This window comes from Cryptomeria japonica, chromosome 3, assembly GCF_030272615.1.
Source record: "Cryptomeria japonica chromosome 3, Sugi_1.0, whole genome shotgun sequence".
Taxonomy (NCBI): Eukaryota; Viridiplantae; Streptophyta; class Pinopsida; order Cupressales; family Cupressaceae; genus Cryptomeria; species Cryptomeria japonica.
This window is the reverse complement of record NC_081407.1, coordinates 88,830,264-88,853,238: the sequence shown is the minus strand read 5'-3', so window position 1 is coordinate 88,853,238 and position 22,975 is coordinate 88,830,264. Positions and strand designations below refer to the sequence as shown.

The 22,975-nt window shown below is 35.4% G+C and overlaps 1 protein-coding gene across 1 annotated transcript; it reads left to right on the top strand.

The window, feature by feature from the left end:
- The first annotated feature begins 729 nt into the window (after window positions 1-729).
- Window positions 730-1,770, top strand: LOC131873973 (F-box/kelch-repeat protein At1g80440-like). Its single transcript, XM_059217166.1, has one exon. The coding sequence runs from the start codon at window positions 730-732 to the stop codon at window positions 1,768-1,770; it is 1,041 nt and encodes a 346-aa protein (XP_059073149.1).
- Window positions 1,771-22,975: the final 21,205 nt, after the last annotated feature.

Genomic DNA, 22,975 nt, shown 5'->3' with positions numbered 1-22,975 from the left:
TGTGACCTAGGCATCATGTCCATTTCGTCACATTATGTATATAGCCTAAAAATCTAATATTGACATCATGTTAATGTAGACTCGAATGCAGTCATAACACTCTAAATCACTTAGGATATCAATTGATCTTTTGCTCTAGCCTAAAAATCTAATATTGATTTTCTAAAGGCAACTGTAGATGTCTCAATCACTTAGGATATCAATTGATCTTTTGCTCTACATCTAATAATTCATTCTCTAATGAAGGAAATCCTAGTGATGAAGGATCCTCTATCATGTTAAAGGAATAGATATAGTAGATGAAATCTATGTTTTAGTTTGTGTTTATAAGATTCATATGCAACATATCATGTTAGAACTAAGTTTGAAATTTGAATACTAATAAAAAAAATGACTCCACTAAATTATCAGTTTAATTGATAATAAAATAAAATTAAAAATTAAAAAAAGCTTTAAAACAATATATAAAGAAACTATATTTCTTGACAAACACAAAGTATTTAAAATTATTACTTAATGCAATATTTAATTAGTTAAGAGAATGATTGAATGAATTAATGTGTCGGCACAACCAAAAAGAAAACGATTCAGAATTTGAGATACGAGCTTATAAATATAGATGGTCGGGTATTCAGAAAGCCCAAAATGATTCACCCTTTCTGCTATAATCCTATTAAAGTGCAAATTTTGACTATAATACAACACTTCTTTTGTGTTTCTGTAATTGCAATGGGATCTCTGTTTCCATCTCTTCCAGATGAAATTGGGTTGGAATGCCTACTGAGGGTGAAATTGAACTCTCATCCCAAACTCAGGTGTGTCTGCAAAAGCTGGAACGCTGCATTCAAAAGCGCCCACTTTTATCAAGAGAGAAAAAGATTGAACATTTCCGAGCAACGGATTTTTATGGTCCAAACTAAAGGGAGAACAACTGCTGTAATAGATGACATTAGCAACAGAGTAGCAGTATACAACCTGGAGAACAACTGCTGCAAAAGCTTACCGCCCGCTCCAGGACCAATCTACTCCATCGAACACTGCCATTTTGTGAAACAAAAACTGGTTTTGATAACGGATATGTTTCAGGATTCCACAACAATTTGTGTATGGTTGTACGATTTTGCTTGTTGTAAATGGCGGCAGGGTGCCACAATGCTTAGATGGTTGGAAGCTTATGCCTCCGCAGCGGATGAGGAGGGCGGACTGATTTACGTTGGTGGAGGGTTTGACAGGTCTCGCAAACCGGTCCGTAGCGCTTCAGTTTACAATGTGGAGGAGGACAAATGGGATGTACTCCCTGACATGAACGCTTTACAGGTCTACACGTATTCAACTTTTAAAGGTGCTTTTGCTGACGGTAAGTTTTATGTAATGGGCACTCGGTCTGCGCCCAGCTTTGAGGCTTTTGATTCCTACACAAGAAGCTGGAAAACTGTGGAGAATAGATTCAACTGTTGGCATTCATTTGTGAGTGCGCCATTTGGGCGCTTGTATTTCTTGTCTGATAAGGGATTGATTGAATATGACTGTGGCCAAGATAAATGGAACATTGTAGGGCCTCTTCCAACCAAGGATTGGGAACTAGATATTCAATTCGCTGTAATGGTTGGCCATAACATCTTTGTTTGCAGATTTCATCCTCATCAAGGTCGAGGTTATTATATGGTAGAACCTCCAAATGAGACAGGAGGAGCAATCAATTTGTTTCGGATAAGGAAACCACGGGGCCTCGAGGGTAAACCTATATGTGCTGCTACCCTGAATGTTTGACTGTTTTTAAACTTTGAATGGTAATAAATGACCAATCACACCTGATGTGTACGGACTGTTGACGTGCATAACTGATGCTGAAGTCGAGTTTTGCCTCATGCAGATCTATAACAATTCGGTTTAGTTAATATGGCTTAACTGTCAGTTATCTTCTCCCACCCTAGAGTTCTATTTTTTTTTTTAAGCTTGGTTCGCTATAGTTATCTTCTTCCACCCTAGAGTTCTATTGATAGTGCAATGTTTAAATTGCAGTTTGTGAAGTGCAGTGAACTATTTGTAGTAAGAGGCTACAACCTCTATAGAAGATTGTCAATTGTAATGATTAGTCTATAAGATGTAATTGGTAATCTTTATTATCTGTTACAATCTATGTTTATTTTCTGTGTTTCTTAATTCTGGTATTTCAAGATTGTACATATGGTATAATTAGTGTAATGCTTAAACTCTTATAATTAGTTTCTGAAGTGCAGTGAACTATTTATTGTAAGAGGCTGCAAGATATAATTGGTTCACGAATTTTGAAGAAAGAATTTTTGTGTGCGTGAACTCTTTTTTATTTATTACAATTTATGTTTATTTTCTGTGTTTACAAGATTTTACATGGACACCTCAATAAGATACTCATAAGTTACTATAACTCTAACTCTAACTATATAGTTTATATATTTTGAATTCATTGAAGTTACTTTTTATGTTTGAATCTTATTCTATATTGATATTAATATTAGAACAAAAATATAGGAGCGCTACATGCAACCATCAGTTTGGGCAATTGTCTTTCATATTGATTCTTAGAAATTAAAGAGTTACAACAATCTCAAAACTATACTTGAAACCATGACTTCAAGTAGCCTAGAATGACCGAGTTGCAGAGTCTTACATGAAGACAAGTTACTAAATATAGTAAGTATGACTCACACAACTACATGTAAAATATATGTCAAAATAATTGTTTATAGAAATTTTCCTAACAAAAGAAGTAAACAATATGTTACACATAAGTATTACAACAAAAAACACGGAGAATTGAATAATCTAATGGTTTACCTTTCCATCTTTCTTTTGGAATTTTATTATCAAGAGTAGTTGTGGGAGATCTATTTATCAAGAAACAAGTTGTATTTACAGCCTCACCCCAATATTTCTGCTACAAACCAGCATTGCTTAATATGCATTTGGCTTACTCCATAATTATACAGTTGCTTAGCAACACCATTTTGTTGTGGTGTCTTTGCAACCATCAATTGCCTTGCAATAAGATGCTCACTACAAAACTAGTTAATTTCTGCTTAACAAAACTCGCCTCCGTTATCAGTTCTCGGACATTTTATTGTCTTACCTTTCTGATTTTGTACTAGAGCCCTAAACCTCTTAAAACAAGAAAACACATCAAACTTCTTCTTGAGAAGTTAAATCCACACCTTACACGAATAATCATGTATAAATGAAACCAAATACGATGATCCTCCAATAAATGTTACAGGAGCTTCCCAAGTATCTGAATGAATTAAATCTAATACATCTTTTCTTCTGGTAGTACTTCTAAAAAATCAGTCTATTCTATTTCCCAAACAAAAATGTTCACAAATACTCAAATCTTTAGGTTTTGCATGGGGAGAAGATTTATGTGTAGCAATACCTTGAGACCTCGGTCACTCATATGGCCTAGCCTTTGATGATAGGTTGATAATAAGTCCATCTCTGCATCAAATACAATAACACCTTCTCCATTGTCAGTTTGTCCAACCAACCTATAGAGATTGCCTACTTTCTATCCCTTTAGTACAACCAAAACTCTCTTTGTTACCTTAAGATAGTTATTTTCACCACTGATTTGATAACCGTGTTCATCAAACACTCCAAGTGAAAGTAATTTATTTCAAAAACCATGTACATGCGTAACATACTGAATAGTTGTAACTACTCCATCAAAAATATCGATTCTTACCTCTCCTTCACCAACAACCTCACATGGGTTGTCATTTATCGTGTAAACCATACCTCCATCACAAGACTAATAAGTAGATAACCAATATCTATCTGGTGTCATATGAGTGGAAGTACTAGAAGCAAAAATCCAAACATGAAGTAAAGAGCCTCTTAGATTAGAAATTAATACCTCTCCATCTTCAAATGGTGTTTGAACTTCTACAGTGTTAGCCTCAAATGTAGGTGTAATAGGATTCTACTTGGTTTCTTTTGGAAACCTACAATCCTTCTTGACATGTCCATTCTTGCCACAATTCCAAAATTTCACCCTTTTCCGCCCTTTGGACTTGGACATGGTTTGTCCATGCTCTAATTTGTTCATTCCTGAGTTCTGCCTGTTGTGACAAGGGCTTCATTAGAAGAAGATCCTTGAGATGTTTTCTGCCTCGAATCTTCAGTGATTAAAGTAGCCACCATGTCTTCAAAGACCAACTTCCCACTCGATGCAGAATTATTGAGATCCAAAACCAACCGATCCCAACTATCTTGCAAGGAGCATAGTATTATTGCTGCCATATTTTCTTTATCAATTTTCACACCCTCTGAGACCAACTTTATTGTCAATGTGTTGAAATCATTAAGATGATATGTGACAGAAGAATTGCCATGCATCCTCAAATTATACAACTGTCTTCGTAATAGAATTTTATTTGCTAATGACTTCGTCTCATATAGCTTTGCAAGCTATTCCACAATTCATGTGCAACTTTCTCCTCTGCAACATTGAGCAAAACTGAATCTACTAGAGATAACCATATTTTTGCTCTAGTTGCATATCCTTTTTATTCAATTCTACAAGGTTCATGGAAGAAGGTTTTGATGTTACTGCTTTAAGAGTTATTGTGCATCCATCCTTCACCAACAAGGCTTGAATCTTCAACTTCCATAGAGAAAAATTAGAATCATCAAACTTTTGCACCTCAAACCTTGTTATAGTAGTTCCTGCCATTTCTCACCTCTCAAAACAAACAATTTATACACAATCAACCTCTCTCTGATACCAATTGTAAGAAAGTAAGATCAATGTAAAAAATTACTGAGATAAACAAAATCACATAACACTCAGATTTACGTGGAAAAACTCGGTAAAAGTATACCAATAATAAACCATATGAAATTGTCTTTCATATTGATTCTCAAGAGTTACAGAGTTACATGGGAATCCATGATGACACAACCACTGCTACCTATGAAGGCCATGATGACTCAACCACTGCTAGATGGGAATCTAGGATGACTCAACCACTACTAGCTATGAAGGCCATGATGACTCAACCACTGCTAGATGGGAATCCAGGATGACTCAACCACTACAAGCTAAGAGCCTAATTCAAACTTCACATTCCAACATTCTCCCACTTGAAGTAAAATTTAATACTCTAAATAATTCCTCTACTGAAAAGTCACTCCCAATACCGCATATCATCACATAATTTGCAGACCAAGAGAAGTTCTACACCAAACGAACTTCTCTCTACTAATAGGTTTCATCATAATATCTGCAAGGTTTACATCGGTATGAATCTTGGCTAAAGAAATTTTTCCTCCTTCCACCACTTTACGAACAAAGTGATATTGAAAATCAATATGCTTTGTTTTGGAATGGTAAGATGAGTTTCATGCTATGTGTAAAGTACTTTGACTCTCACTATGCAGTACCATGGTATCTTGCTTCACTTGCAATTCACCCAAAAGTCTGTGAAGCCAAATTGCCTCCTTGCTAGCCTGTGTTGCAACCATATATTTTGCATTAGTAGTAGACAATGTGACCACTATCTGCAACTTTGACACCCAACTAACAGCACCTCCAGCGAAAGAAAAAACATAACCTATTGTAGACTTTCTCTTATCTCTGTCTCCACCAAAATCTGCATCCACATACCCATTAACTTGAAGACTACTTCCATTTTAACAAATAGTAGCATCTGAAGTGCCTCTCAAATATCTGACAATCCACTTCGCAGTTTTCCAATGATCAATGCCAGGATTCGCCAGGTACATACCCATTAACTTGAAGACAACTCCCACTGCTTGTGAAATGTTTGGTTTGGTGTAGACCATGGTGAACATAAGACTTCCTACTACTGATGAGTATGATACATGAGACATCTTTTTCTTCTCTACTTTTGTGCTAGGGTACTATTCCAAAGACAATTTAATATGAACAAGAAATGGAGTACTAACTAGTTGTGCATTCTACATATTGAAGCTCATTATAGAACCTTCTCCACATAAGTTTTCTATGACAACCATAATTTCCTATTATTTTTGTCTCTATGTATCCTCATTCCAAGAATCTAACTTGCACTGCCTAAGTCCTTCATCTCAAACTCCATAGCAACCTAAGTTTTCAAATGGATGATTTTATATATGTTGGGACTTACTACAAACATATCATCAATATACAATAGTAGAATAATAAAACTATCACCATCATACCTTTGAACATAAGCACAATGATCAGCTTCACATCTACTAAAACCTAAACTCACCATGAATGAATAAAATTGCTTGTCCCAACACCTTGGTACCTGTTTCAAACCATACAATAATTTTCTCAACTTATGAACAATATTCTCTTTGCCCCTTTCCTTGAAACATTCAAGCTACTGAATATAAATCTCTTTAGAGAGATCACCATGCAGGAAGGCTATTTTTACATCTAACTATTCTAACTCCAAATCAAGTCTAGCAACAAGAGCTAAAACAACTGTAACTGTACTCAAGGTCATACAACAGGTGAAAAAATTATCAAATTCAATACCAGATTTATGTGATACCTTGGCCACCAACCGAGCTTTATATCTCTCAAAATTATCATTTAAATCCCTCTTCAACTTGAAGAGCCACTTGTTCCCAAAATATTTTCTCTCCTTAAGCAATGGAATAAGCTCCCATGTCTTGTTCTTATGCAAAACTTCCATCTCCTCTTCCATAGAAACTCTCCATTTTCTTGCACATTCAACTTTATAAGCCACCTAATATGAACTAGGTTTACCAACATTAGTAAGTAATTGTAAAGCAGAAAATCGCAATCGAACCCTAGTTGCTCTCCCCTCTTCCAACTCCAAGGAGAGAGAAGGGAGGTTGCTAGGGTTGATGGTTTTCACTTAGGGGAGACTTTACATTCAAAAGAGGGGTTGAAACCCACAAGATCCAATCCCACACAATGCAAGATTGGATTCTAAACGAGTTTCAAGGGTTAAGACAACAAGGCTACCCTCTTTTGTAAAGAATGTTGATAGAAAGATTAAGCTAGGAATGCATAGAAAGTGACAAAGATTCGCTTATAAACTGAGATAGGGATATAGGATGAAGCTGCGGACCTGGAATTAGTAGTAAAATGTCGATATGGCACTGTCCTGCAAATTTGAGCAAAAGTTGACGGGACGATGGCGCCCGGCGTGCACACGGTCCTCCGAAAAATCCGCGAAACGAAGGGGGATCTGTTCGTCTCTGCACAAGGATTCCAGATCTTCAATTTCAGTCGCGTACCTGCAACCTACACATAGAAAAGTGAAGACGATTGGGGGGTTAGGGATTAGGGGTTTGCCTTTAGGTCAAACCTCAGTTTTGGAATTAACCAAGAAATGAGAAATGCTGTAAATGTAAATGTCTGTAATGTAAAACAAGTACTAATACCTTGTTGTAAGGATGTTTGTATCCTTATGTGCGAAGGTATAGATGTTTTTGTTTGTTGTATGTTGTATGTAGCATGTAATATGTGATCTCCTCTTCAATGGTTGAATCCTTGACTTGAATGCAACACTTAGCCTTGAATGGAGACTTAGAAGGAATGCTTGAATGCTTGAGTATAGTTTCCACGCTTTTTCCATCATCTATGTATATCTCTCCAAATGAGAGAGGAAAATGTAGTTTATATACTTGCCAATTAGGGTTACAAGACTGATTTTCCCGACCTTAGGCCGACCAGGAAAGTTTATTTTCCAAATTGCAAACAAAAAGACCCGAGACCCCATAGGAGACCGGGCCCAAAATAGGGCCAGGGACCAGGGCGCTGGGCGCCATGGTCCTGTGGGACCAGGGTGCTGGGCGCTCTGGTCCCACCTCCCGGGACAGCAGGGTGCAAAGGAGGTTCAGGCCAGGGTGCTTGAAAAATGCAGTTTTTGGTGTCATAAACAGGTTTCGGGGTCTCCATTCAGGTTTCGTGTTGCGTCGCCATCGTGAAGACCAAAATGCAGTCGAAATTGCAAGTGTCGCAATTTTAGGATGCTACATTTAGCCCCGACTTTAGCGGGAGTATGTATGCTCATACTTCCGGTAAAGTACAAGGAACAACATTGAAAGACTTTCACCACGTCAAGGAGGCAAGACACACCAAGCCCCCAGTGGACTAGGGATCTTACGACTTCGATTGACAAAGTAAAAGGGAAGATCATGAGGGAGAACCATGACTGTCAGTAGTAAGGTTCCCTCACTATGAGTCATGTAAGAAATATACCAAAAATTTTCAAGGCATAGCTAAGTTCACCAAGAAATTTTCAAGTATCTTGAAGGGATAGACAGGGTGTATGCCCCCCTACGTTAAAGCGATCGCACACGCCTCAATGGGGGTGATTGTTTTAACGTAGTGATACACATAAGAAATGAGAAGGAAAGGAGCACGTTATCACAAAGATTTAGCCCCCAAGTGTGAGATAAACCCAAGGATAATAGATACAAAACACAAAGCACGAGGTGACTTTGCTTTCCTCGGGGTCAGTATGCTATATGATAAGTCATGTATATATATCATATGTATGTATGCATAATTGTTCTTCATTCCCCAATCAAGGAGGTCACCTAGAAGAAGGGAACACATGTGTCTTTTGAGTCAACATGAGAGAGACCAAAAGAGATCTCAATGCTTTGCATCGTCCTCAAGTAGACAGCACTAAGGACAACAAATAGAAGAATGAGAATAACATATAGAAGAAGTAACAAAAGAGAGGAGGAGAGAATCTGCTATGCTAATGTAACTAGTCTAGCATCTCATCTACCCCCCGATCTTGCTGATCAATGTTTCGGGAAGGCAGGGAACACACTAGAGGAGGAACATCCAACACAGCAGATGGAGCTATCACAAGATCCAAACAAGGGCTATGTTCATGTTCCGAGCCACGTTGTTCTTGTCTAGGAGCTAGGATAAGTGCTTTAGAAAATTCGTTAGATAGATGGTTATCAATATCAACAAGTTCATATTCACTATCAGAAGCAAGAGGAGTAACATGTTCATTATGAATAACATTTTCATCTATATCATCATCAAGATTTATAAAAAAAGGATCTTTAACTTGCACAGGATCAAGACCATCATGCATCTTATGTTTAGGAGATTTAGGCTCAATTTCCGGCTGAGGAGAAAATTGAATAATGCTTGTTGAAGGTGTTTTTGGAGATTGCAAAGTTTGAGAAGCAGCTGCTTGAGCCCTAAGATGACACTTTCGTCGACGTTCACGTGCAGAACGATTTCGTCTAGTCTTAGTAAGAAGTGAAGAAGATTGAGGAGGAGGAATGTTCTCATCCTTATCACTTGGGTGTTTAGGTTGTGGTCTCTTAGGCTGGATAATAGGAGAAGAAGAAGGTCTCTTCTCTCTATAAAAGGACGGAGGAGGAACTGCTCCATATAAAGGAGGAATATTTGGTTTAGGAAGGAGACCAAGTCCATCATGACGAGGAGGTATAGGTCTACTTTTAGAAGGTTTATTAGGCATAGACATAGTCACATCCATAGGGATGGGTTGAGAATCTTCTTGAGGAAAGACATTAGTTTTATCTTTCAAAGGAAGAACTTCCTTCTCAAGAACAATAGGAATGTCAAGTTTGGGTGTTCTAGGTTCACTTAGAGATAGGATCATATCTGTTTTCCATTTTTGATAAGATTTGAAAAGATGATCACTTCGCGGAGGAAGAGATTGGAATTGTTTAGGCCAAAAGTAATCAATGGGGACGCTAGAAGTTCTTTCAGCTGGTTTAAAGAGACTATGATTAACAGTAACAACTTCACCATTATGGGGAAATTTTAAACACTTATGAATAGGAGAAGCAATAGCTTTCATGGAAGATAGCCAAGGATAGCCAAGCTTCACACGAAATTGTTCGGATGAAGGAATAATAGCAAAGCTCACATCAAGGGATTTATTATGGACCTCAATAGGTAATGTAATAGAACCAATTGCAGGAGAAGAAAATGCATCAAATAATTTCACAACCACATCTGTTTTGTCATAGATCACTTGATTCAATTGCAAAGTAAAAAGAAATTCTTCAGTAATAACATTAACCATGCACGAAGGATCAATAAGCACTCCACGGCAAGGTGTATTCTTGACTTTTGCAACTATGTATAAAGGACCATCAGGTGCCCTAATGGTTTCACTAGAATCAAATGTGATGGAAGGTTCTTTAGGGTTTTCTTGCTGCTCTACAAAGTTAATCACATTCAGAGTCATAGACACAAGACCATCAGATGATAAAGAAGAATCATTAGCCTCAACTGCATTAGAGGTATGAGAAGGTAATGGATCAGTAAAAATCTGAAGATTTTGGTTAGGAGGAGCTACAGATGTGTTGCCTTTATCATTCACTCCAGAGACAGAAATAGTATTATTATCAATCAAATCTTGAATTTTACCCTTTAAAGAAAAACATTTTTCAGTATCATGCCCAGGCTGACGATGAAATTGACAAAAAGATTTGTTATCAAAATAAGGTGAAGTAATCTTTGCAGGATCTATTTTCCTTATAGGAGGAAGAGTAAGCACATTTTGTTCCAATAACTTATTCATAATACTATGCAATGATTCATTCAAAGGAGTATACTTTCTTTCTTTCTTGAAAAACTTAGAAATAGGAGGCACACCTGATGCTGCATTCACATTGTTGTTGATGATGTTTTCATTGAATTTGATAGAATCTCTGTTCAGTTTAAACTTTCCAAATGGTTGTTGACTGCTATCACCCTTATCACTCGGAGCCATAGGATGTGATTGTTCCATTTGACTCACAGTCAGTTGATAATTGTGAAGAGTTGCACACAACTGTTGGAAAGAAGTAAACTCAGAAAATAGAAGTTTGTCTCGAATATCTTTTTGCAAATTAGAAATAAATATTCTTTGAATATCATTATGAGGCACTGGAAAAGAAATTTGAGCATACAAATGCTTATATCTACCAATGAAATCAGTCACTTTTTCTTTAACACCTTGTTTACAATGCATTAAATCAATCAAAGTAACTTTAGGACTTATATTGTTTTGAAATTGTTGAATGAAAGCATTTGCAAGTTGTTCAAAAGAAGTAATAGAATAAGAAGGCAACGAGCAATACCATTGTAGGGCTTTGTCTCTTAATGTTCTAGTAAACAGTTTTGCAAGCAACCTTTGGTCATAAGCAAAATCAGTACATATGGTTTGAAAAGTCTTAACATGTGTTAGAGGATCACCTTTACCATTATAAAGCTCCAAATGCGGGATTTCAACATGTTTAGGGGGAATAGCTCGAACAATGTCAAGAGAAAGTGGGCTCGCAACATCAAATGTGGGCACACTAAACTTGGATTGATTCATAGAGGCAATTTGTTGCTGTAAAGAAGAGACAGTTTGTGCAAGATTGTTAATGGTCGCTTCAGTCGAAGAATTCATATTAGGTGTGTTAGATTGAGATGGAGGTGTTATGTTATTGAAAGAAGGTAAAGAGTAAGGTGGTGGGACTCTATGATAGTTAGTCATAGGAGATGATTGGACAGGAGGAACACTACAAGGAGGAATGGAATGGTTAAATGAATTGCCCCCTTGCGTCATGTTCATTTGTAGAGATGTAATAGGAACACTCATTGAAGGAATGAATGAAGAAGTCGGATTGAATGAAGGAAGAGGGTTAATTGAAGAGGGAGGATTGCCCCCATGACTGGTGATCATAGGAGGAATGTCTTGTATATAAGTAGTCATTATGTTTGATGTAAAGGTAGGTATGCTAGCCATAGAAGTTGTCAAAGGAATAGAATGATTGACTTGTGTGGGAGGTTGTGTATAACCTAAAGTTTCGGCACAACTCTTCATAGGCATCACATTCGAATCCACAATGTGTGCAATACCACACAAGATATCAATTCCATTCTTATCACTTTGAAGCATGTGTTTTAGACCCTCAATTAAAGGAAGAGCTTGACTATTGGGGTATTCTTGAGACATCCATTGTCGAAAATCATCAAATTGGTTATCCGATTTTGAAAGTTGTTCTACAGAAACCTCATGGAGAGCTTCTTCATCATGAGGAGGATTAGAGGAATTACCCATGTCCTCGTTAAAAAGGCTATTCAAATTAGGTTCCATCTCCTCGGTAATTAAACCTCGGAAAGACTTAATTCTACGGCTTCATCTAACAGGAATAGTGTAAGTAGGGCTTGTTGTTGTAAAACTCATGCACTAGAGAGGGAGAGAAGATTTTGAATTTAGAGGTAGCAATTTTCAGTAAAATCAGCCAATCTTCTAGATTTAAGCTGTTAAATGCAATCACAATAGTCTCCTGAAATTTCGAAAAAAATGTCCGGGACCGTGGCGCTCGGAGTGCACACGGTCCTTGCAACTTTTTTCAAAATTTGCAGGGATGAAAGTTATGATGATTTTAAAGCTAACCTGAAAAAATTGAGTGATTTTACGATCTGTAGATAGGCCAAATTAAAGTTGCAATCTCAAAATTGAATCCTACCCAGATTGTCGAAAAATGCAAAATTTGAATTTTGAAAAAGAGAGGGAAACTGAAATTTTGAATTTTATGTTTTTAGAGGGAATACCAAAAGCAATGCAAGTTTTGAAATTTAAAAATTGACTCAATTTCACGCAAAATTCAATTTTGAAAGCGGAAATCAAAGTTGTTGTAATTAAGCACTTAATTTCAAAAGTCACAAATTGCAAGAATTTGAATAAAGCACTGAAATTTCGAATGAATGCAAACACACTTTTCAGGTTTAGGATAGTAAGAACACAATTTTGACACAAAATTTCAATTTCAATGATTTTTGAATGATTAGGAGCCTTAATCCAAGCAATCACAAGACCAACTTTGACTTTAATTTTGAAAGTGTTATAATTGATAAAATCAGCCAAAATTCTGGATTTTAGCAGAAAAATACAATAAGATCTAGCTCCCAAAATTTCGGAAAAAATGTCGGGGACGATGGCGCTCGGAGTGCACACGGTCCTCGCAACTTTTTTCCAAATTTTCAGGGATGAAAGATATTGTGATTTTATTGCGGAATCCAAAGTTACAGCTGATTTGGAGATGTTTTGATCAGTGAAATTGTCGGACAAAGATTGAATCAAGAGGGTTTCAAAAATTAGGGTTTTGACACTTAACCACTTAGTTTTTAAAATTAAAGCACAAATATGAATTGATAATTTGTAATAGAAGGGCAGATCTGAAACAAGCATTAATAACTAAATATTTCACAAGTTCAATTTCTAAAAAGAAAATTTTAGGGTTCTTATGCAATCAACCTCTAAAATTTGCAAAAGATCAAACATGGAAATGTAATCAAGGAATTAGATTTTCAAATCTAACCATGAATAATCAGAAAGGATGTTCACGCCGGGTTCACCAAAATGTAAAGTGGAAAATCGCAATCGAACCCTAGTTGCTCTCCCCTCTTCCAACTCCAAGGAGAGAGAAGGGAGGTTGCTAGGGTTGATGGTTTTCACTTAGGGGAGACTTTACATTCAAAAGAGGGGTTGAAACCCACAAGATCCAATCCCACACAATGCAAGATTGGATTCTAAACGAGTTTCAAGGGTTAAGACAGCAAGGCTACCCTCTTTTGTAAAGAATGTTGATAGAAAGATTAAGCTAGGAATGCATAGAAAGTGACAAAGATTCGCTTATAAACTGAGATAGAGATATAGGATGAAGTTGCGGACCTGGAATTAGCAGTAAAATGTTGATACGGCGCTGTCCTGCAAATTTGAGCAAAAGTTGACGGGACGATGGCGCTCGGCGTGCACACGGTCCTCCGAAAAATCCACGAAACAAAGGGGGATCTGTTTGTCTCTGCACAAGGATTCCAGATCTTCAATTTCAGCCGCATACCTGCAACCTACACACAGAAAAGTGAAGACAATTGGGGGGTTAGGGATTAGGGGTTTGCCTTTAGGTCAAACCCCAGTTTTGGAATTAACCAAGAAATGAGAAATGCTGTAAATGTAAATGTCTATAATGTAAAACAAGTACTAATACCTTGTTGTAAGGATGTTTGTATCCTTATGTGCGAAGGTATAGATGTTGTTGTTTGTTATATGTTGTATGTAGCATGTAATATGTGATCTCCTCTTCAATGGTTGAATCCTTGACTTGAATGCAACACTTAGCCTTGAATGGAGACTTAGAAGGAATGCTTGAAGGAATGCTTGAATGCTTGAATGCTTGAATACTTGAGTATAGTTTCCACGCTTTTTCCATCATCTATGTATATCTCTCCAAATGAGAGAAGAAAATGTAGTTTATATACTTGCCAATTAGGGTTACAAGACTGATTTTCCCGACCTTAGGCCGACCAGGAAAGTTTATTTTCCAAATTGCAAACAAAAAGACCCGAGACCCCATAGGAGACCGGGCCCAAAATAGGGCCAGGGACCAGGGCGCTGGGCATCATGGTCTTGGGGGACCAAGGCACTGGGCGCCCTAGTCCTGAAGGACCAGGATGCTGGGCGCTCTGGTCCCACCTCCCGGGACAGCAGGGTGCAAAGGAGGTTCAGGCCAGGGTGCTTGAAAAATGCAGTTTTTGGTGTCATAAACAGGTTTCGGGGTCTCCATTTAGGTTTCGTGTTGCGTCGCCATCGTGAAGACCAAAATGCAGTCGAAATTGCAAGTGTCGCAATTTTAGGACGCTACAGTAATGCATAAGCATAATTAAAAGTAAGAGAATACATTATAGGTGGTTTGACTACTCTACTAGATCTCCTTAAAACAGGTGATGATTCACCCTATGGCTCAACTATTTGTTGTTCTTTTAGTTGATCTTCATCTAATTGCTCTATATTGGGTTGTTCTTCATCAAGCACATCTAAATAATCATCATGTTTTTCCACCTCTACTGGAATAAATTCCATACCTTGTTGTTCTTCACCACTTTGCATTGATTTTTCATTAAAATAAACATCTTCGCTAATAATAATCTTGTGGGAGTCAGTACACCACAATCTATACCCCTTTGTACCTTCTAAATAGTCAAGAAAAATGCATTTTGTGGACTCCTTGTCCAGCTTATTTCTATTCCCTTTAGGAATATGTACGAAAGCATTACAACCAAAAACACCGAGAAATGAATAATCTACTGGTTTACCTTTCCATATTTCTTCTGGAATTTAATTATCAAGAGCAGTTGTCAGAGATTTATTTATATAGAAACAAGTTATATTTATAGCCTCACCCCAAAATTCCTGCTCCATCCAAGCAGTGCTCAACATGCATTTATCTTGCTCCATAATTATATGGTTCATGCATTTAGAAACACCATTTTGTTGTGGTGTCCTCACAACCATCAATTTCCTTGCAATGCCACGCTCACTACAAAACTGGTAAAATTTTGTTGAACAAAACTCACCTCCATTATCAATTCTCAAAATTTTTATTGTCTTACCTTTTTGATTCTCTACCAGAGCCCTAAACCTATTAAAACAAGAAAACACATCAGATTTCTTCTTGAGAAGATAAATCCACACCTTACAGGAATAATCATTTATAAATGAAACAAAATATGATGGTCCTCCAATAGATGTTATAGGAGCTTCCCAAGTATCTAAATGAATTAAATCTAATACATCTTTGCTTCTAGTAGCACTTCTAGAAAAATTCAGTCTATTATGTTTCCCAAACAAACAATGTTCACAATTTAACTCAAATCTCTAGATTTTGCACCTGGGGGAAGATTTTTGTCTAGTAGTACCTTGAGACTTCATTCACTCATATGGCGTTACCTCTGATGCCAAGTTGATAATGAGTCCATCTTTGCATTAGATACCACAACAACTTCTCCACTGTCAGTTTGTCCAACCAACCTATAGAGATTGCCAACTTTCTCTCCCTATAGTACAACCAAAACTCCCTTTGTTACCTTAATACAACTAGTTTCACCACTGAATAGATAACCTTGTTCATGAAATAGTCCTAGTGAAAGTAATTTTTTTTTTAAACTAGGTACATGTTTAACATGATGACTAGTTCTAACTACTCCATCAAACCTCTTGATTCTTACATCTCCTTCACCAATAGCCTCACATGGGTTGTCATTTCCCATGTAAACTATACCTCCATCATAAGACTGATAAGCAGAAAACCAGACTCTATGTGGTGTCATATGAAAGGAAGCACTAGAATCAAGAATCCAAATATTAAGTAAAGAGCCTCTTAGATTAACAATTAATACCTCTTCGTCTTCCAATGGTGTTTGAACTTATGCAGTGTTAGCCTCGGACGTAGGTGTACTAGTATTCTCCTTGGTTGCTTTTAGCAACCAACAATCCTTCTTAACATGTCCATTCTTGCCATAGTTCCAGTATTTCACCCTTTTTCACCCATTGGATTTGGACCTCGTTTGTCCACGCTCAGACTTTGCTCATTCCTAAAATTCTCCCTCTTGCAACAAGAGCTTTATTAGAAGAAGATCCTTGAGATGTCTTTTGCCTTGAATCTTCAAATATTAAAGCATCCACCATATCTTCAAATACCATCTTCCCACTCGGTGTAGAATTACTGAGAGCCATAACCAACTGATCCCAAATATCTTGCATGGAGCATTGTAATATTGATGTCACATCTTCTTCATCAATTTTCACACCCACTTAAGCCAACTTTCTTGTCAGTGTGTTGAAATCGTTGAGATTATCTATGATGGAAGAATTTTCATGCATCCTCAAATTATAAAACTGACTCCGTAACAAATTTTTTTTTGCTAATGCTTCGTCTCATATAGCTTTGCAAGCTATTCCACAAGTCATGTGTATTTTTCTCCTTTGCAATATTGAGCAACACTGACTCTACTAGAGATAACTAGATTGTTGCTCTAGCTGCAATATCCTTTTCATTTCATTCTACAAGGTTCATGGAAGCAAGTTTTAATGCTACCATCTTAAGAGATATTACACATCCATCATTCACCAACAAGGCTTGAATCTTCAACTTCCACAGAGAAAAATTGGAACCATCAAACTTTTGTACCTCAAACCTGGTTAGAGGAGTTCCTGCCATTGCTCACCTCTCAAAAAAAAAAAAAATACAATCAAACTCACTCTGATACCAATGGTAAGAAAATAAGACCAGCGTAGAAAATTACAAAGATAAACAAAATCACATAACACATAGATTTATGTGGAAAAATCCGGTAAAAATATACCAATAAAAAAACACGGGCAATTGTCTTTCATATTGATTCTCAAGAATTACAGAGTTGCGACAATATCAAAACTCTACTTGAAAACATGATTTCGAGCAACCTAAACAACTGATTTGTAGAGTCCTACTTGAGGATAAGGGTCAGTGCAAGAAGATGAGTCCACTTTTTGGCCAAAAAGTGGAAGTGTTTTCCCTGTTTTTCAGATTTTGTCTCACTTGAGCTTAAATTTTGAAACACTTAGAGATTGAATCTTGGAAAAAGTGAGGAATATAAAAGATATCTCTCTCAGTTTACTTTTCAAATATGTAATTTATTTTAATACCCACATAATAAAAAATAACTTTTTGAATGGAGTTCTAAAAACTATATTTTAAAAATGCCTGTTTTAGGACCATACCATGCATGTGTACGACCCACACTTTTTGACACAATTAAAATTATTTTCTCAAACCATTTTGGGAAATGGTTTGTAACACACTGAAGATTGATGAGCATATTTTTTTGTATTTTTTAAATTTTTTTTTTTTTAAATTAATTTTTTAATGTCCGTAATTATCTTTTTAAAAATTTGACGTGTACGACCCACATAATTTGACGTAAACTTAGCATTTTTTGAATTTTTTTTTTTAATTGAAAAGAATTTTGTGTAGATTGATGACATATAATTTTTTTTTCAAAATTCATTAAAATAAAAAAGTTATTAAATTAAGAAAATTAGTTAATATTTCAAATTTATGAACCTGATTTAGTATAAATTAAATGAAAAATAGTTAAAATAATAAATTTTTAAATTAATTTACATATTTAGAATCTAGACAGTATAATTTGAAATGGGTTTCAATTTCATATAAAAATTCTTTGAGTAGAGGCACGTAAACTATTTCATTTCATCATATTTGTGCTTTCATTCATGGAGCTTTGAATTTGTAGGTTCATGTCTCAGGTGTGGCCATCCCAAGCCTATCCTAGGCCTAATCTCGAGGCAAGTGGCGGGTTGTGAATTCAAATTTTGCATAACGGGCCCCCGTTTAATAATAAAACGGGGGCCCGTTTCATTTCTTGCCCGTTGGATTTAAATAACGGGCTCCCATTATTTAAATAACGGGCCCCCGTTTCTAAATAACTGTTACTGTAAAAAAAAGATAGATTGCATCGATTTACCACACTATCATTGAAATCCGTACTGACAAAGATTTTTTACATCATTTGGTAGTACTTTTTAATATTTTTTACACGATTTTTTGAAGAACTCAGTAAAAAGATATTATTTTTTGAAGATGAGTTTGTAAAAATGGGTTCTAAGCAACATCAAAAGAAAAAAAAGAGGACAATGATAGTGGATGAAATTCAAGCACAAAGAGAGAAGGAGGCAAAACGCCAAAGAGATCAAAGATCACAACAATGACAATTGAATAACACTTCTGAAGCATCTAGTTCAGTGCCTATTGTAGATGAGACCATTGAAGACATCATGATGGATGCAAGAAATGTAGAACCACACACGGTTATGACTGTTGATGCAAATGTTGATGTGGATGCAAATCCTGGTATGTTTTTAAATCCTGATGACTATGATGCCAATCAAATTGCTGATTTAAATGAAGCTGGATATAAATTTCATACACCAATACGAAAAGAAATAAAAATAAAAAATATTACACTACCCTCTCTAAAAGAAAATGAATGTAATTTGTTTACTATTGATAGCAATGTGCTAGATAATCTTAATGGGTTAGTTTCTTGGAGACAAATCAGAACACCTGCAAATAGATTATATAAACAATTTTTCTATAATAAAAAGTTAGGATTGCAATGTCAATTAATGCTACAATTAATAAAAATTTTAAAAATGCGTAAAGTCATGAAAAAAATAGGTATTTATGCAAAACCAAAAAGAAAAGATGAATCATATATGCAAGTTGTATCTACTATTGCCAGTGCCATTGATTCTATAGGAAAAACAAGTCGATCTAAAGATAAGAATGTAGCACGTAGAGTTATAATGACTGCTATAGCTGACAAAATGATTGTTAGTAAAAGAATGTTAAGTGATATAAGTGGCTATTTGAACTTACATCGTAGAACCTTGTCAAGAGCGTCCAAAAGAAGAGACACAATTGAAATTGATCCACTAAACCATTGTTGGAGTTTTAGTGGTAGACTTCAAAGGTCGGACATGAAATTAAATGATGAAACTAAATAATTAATTGCAAAATTTTGCCATGATAACACTAGAGTTTTGTCAAATGCTAGAGATGTTTTAAAGTTAAGGTTGGGATCAAAAATTCGTGATCCTCATCCAAAACATCTTCTTTACATGACTCAAACTGAATTCTTTAAAAAATTTAGTGATGAATCTGTGTTAATGAATTTACGAATTAGTCAAAGATCATTTGAAAAATGCAAACCCTAGTATGTTCAAATCAATAAACAAAGAATATCTTGTTGTTGTAAAACTCATGTCCAGTTTCGTTACTATTATGATGTTTTTCGATATATTCGTTGTATGTTGCATGGTAATGATCTTGTGCAGGATTGTGGTGTTTATGTTCCACTTGAAACTATAAAAGATTTTATTGGAAGTTTATTTTGTAAACCACCTAATGAACAATTATTTCTTTCCAGTTCATGCATTTATGGTCTTTGCAATTTATGTGGGAACTATTCTTCGATAGGTGAATGTTTGCATGAACATGTTTCATCTGAGTTTGGACAAAAAATGGTTGATGTTAGGAGATTTAAAAATATAGAATACCCTCTAAAGGATGGAAAGATGGGGAAACGTTTAGAATTGATTAAAGAACAGAATAGTGTGAATGCATTTATTAGTGAGTTTAAAACTCATATTGTTCCAAAATATGTGAAACATTCCCAACATGCCCGATGGCTTGATGGACAATTTTGCATATGCAAGAACACATTTCCAGTTGGAACAATAGTATTAGTTGTGGATTTTGCAGAAAATTATACTCTAAAACCACAAGAGGAAACTCAATCACAATACTACAACTCAGTGCAAGTGGCCATATTTGTGCACATTATATATAGACATGACCATGACAGTACACAAGATAATAGAAATTTTTTGAGGGAGTATCATTTCTATGTTAGCGATAATCGATTACACTCTTCAGAGTTTGTCCAACATTTCTTCGAGGTATTTTATGATAATCTTAAGGAAAGAGAAATTGACATGAAACAAGATATGATATGGTCAGATAACTGCATTGGACACTTAAAAAATGCAAGAATTTTTTATTGGCTAAGCAAAGTTCACAAGATAACCAATGTCCAACATTTATGGAGTTTTTTTGAATTGGGACATGATAAGGGGCAACATGATGGAGCTGGTGCCTATATAAAAAGAGCTCTTGCTAGAGAACAATTGAAATTCGAGGATGCAGTGAAATTTAGAGATGCTCGTGCAGTTGTAGATTGGTACAATTCAAAGTTGTCAAAAGGATCAACTGAAAACTTTGCAATTCGACGTTTCTTCTGGTTGATAGAGGAAGATAGTATTCCTATTTAGCATGATTGCAATACCATCATTGGATCAGCTAAATGGAATTCATTTAAGAGTTCTAATTCAAACACAGGTCTATATTCACAAGGCAACTTGCTTGCTTTTGTCAGTTTTGTGTTTCCGGAGATTGGGAATTTTGTGAGAATAAAGAATGGATTGAAGAATGGCAACAAAGATCATTGACACCCACAGATGCAAATGATCCACATGAAAGAACTGATGAAGATATGGATCAAATGTTTGCATCAAATGACTATGATCGCATTTCAGATCTTATACAACAAGGTAAAATTATTTTTGAAATTTGTTTTGATTTATTAAATAGTACATAAATTTATGAAATCTTACAATGTATATTTTTGTTTTTATTTCTCATTATATATTAAAATAAAATTGTTTTGTGCACAGGACATGTCTATGCTGTTGTTGCACTAGAGGACAATGAAGAGGGGACAGAGTATTGGTTGGCTCGATGTGTAGAGCCAAAACATAAGCTAACTACTCCTCGAGTAGATGATGATGGTTATGACTATCCAACAGGATCTATGGTTGTTGTTGGCACTTGGCTACGCAAATATCTAATAAGAAAGAATGGATTGCCCGCATTTGAAGATTATGAATTAGAGAAGAAGATTATAAATTACTCGCATTTGGTAGTGGCAACTAATATAAAATTGGATAGATATCGTGGCAGGCCTGCTAATAAACAATTATGGACTCTCTCTATGGAAGAGCACGAGACAATTATAGATGCTTTGCAAAAGAGAGAGAATGCAGATGGTATAATGGAATGAATCTAGTAAAATTTTGTTTCAGGTCTACCACAAGTAGAAGGCATCAATGAAAACAAAGTTATTTAAATAGACTGTTTATTTTATTTTAGATATGTCTTCTTGATTACATTTTGTGTACAATATACATAAATGAGAGACTATTGGTCAAATTTATGAATGAGATAATTATGTTTTAATCAAGTTCTATTCATTATATTTGTTAAATGATACTTTTTAATTTAGAATATGTTATAATTATAAGATATGTTTCGATACTTAGTTCATGATGTATGCACATTTAGTTTATCTAATCACAAGAACTGTTTAAATGAAATTCCAAAAATAAAATTACAAGTCCACATAATGCCTATAAAGTTGTTTAAGCACAACTTCCATAAATAAAATTTCAAGTCCACATAATATATAAAGTATGCACAAAATTTCAAGTCCACATAATTTCAAGTCAATATATATGATCTAATGTGCACATAATTTCAAGTCCACATAATATCTAATGGGCACAATACACATAAAGTATGCACATAATATATATGATCTAATCCTATTATGAAACTATCCATATATATAAAGTATGTGTGTGCACGTGTAAACAAATATGTAAAGCTCGTAAAATAGTACATATCAGAGCCAAATAAACAATAAAATTTCAAGTCCACATAATCCATATATATGTCTAGATGGTAACATGATGTTCACTCCATAGAATATCTAATGTGCACAAAATATATAAAGTATGCACAAAATATATATGATCTAATCCTATTATGCAACTATCCATATATATAAAGTATGTGCACGTGTAAACAAATGTGTAAAGTCCAAAAAAAAGTACATATCAAAGCCAAATAAATAGTAAAATCTATGTGCTATCATCAATAACATCTCGTGGTCTCTTGTCCCTAGGACGTGGTCCAGATCCACTTGTCTCATGCTGTACAATAAAAAAATAATATTAAAATATTACTTGAAATTAACTATTAAAAGAATCATTTATCAAATATAGTAGAATTCGTAAATTAAGTTACAAACTTACCATATGATCATCAGATCCTCTAGCAGTATCTCTCTTGTCCGTGGGACGTGGTCCAGATCCACCTGTCTCATGCTGTACAATAAAAAAATAATATTAAAATATTACTTGAAATTAACTATTAAAAGAATCATTTATCAAATATAGTAGAATTCATAAATTAAGTTACAAACTTACCATATGCTCATCAGATCCTCTAGTAGTATCTCTCTTGTCCCCGGGACGTGGTCCAGATCCACCTGTCTCATGCTGTACAATAAAAAAATAATATTAAAATATTACTTGAAATTAACTATTAAAAGAATCATTTATCAAATATAGTAGAATTCATAAATTAAGTTACAAACTTACCATATGCTCATCAGATCCTCTAGCAGTATCTTGTGCAGTATCAACACCAAATGTAGTGCTAGCTAACTCCTGTACAAGGTCAAATTCAAAGTGTCCAATTAAATCTTAAATTAAGAGTCAAAATAAGATCAAAT

What these genes read in the sequence shown, in the direction of transcription:
- LOC131873973 (XM_059217166.1), top strand. Translation starts at nt 730, where the DNA reads ATGGGATCTCTGTTTCCATCTCTTCCAGATGAAATTGGGTTGGAATGC.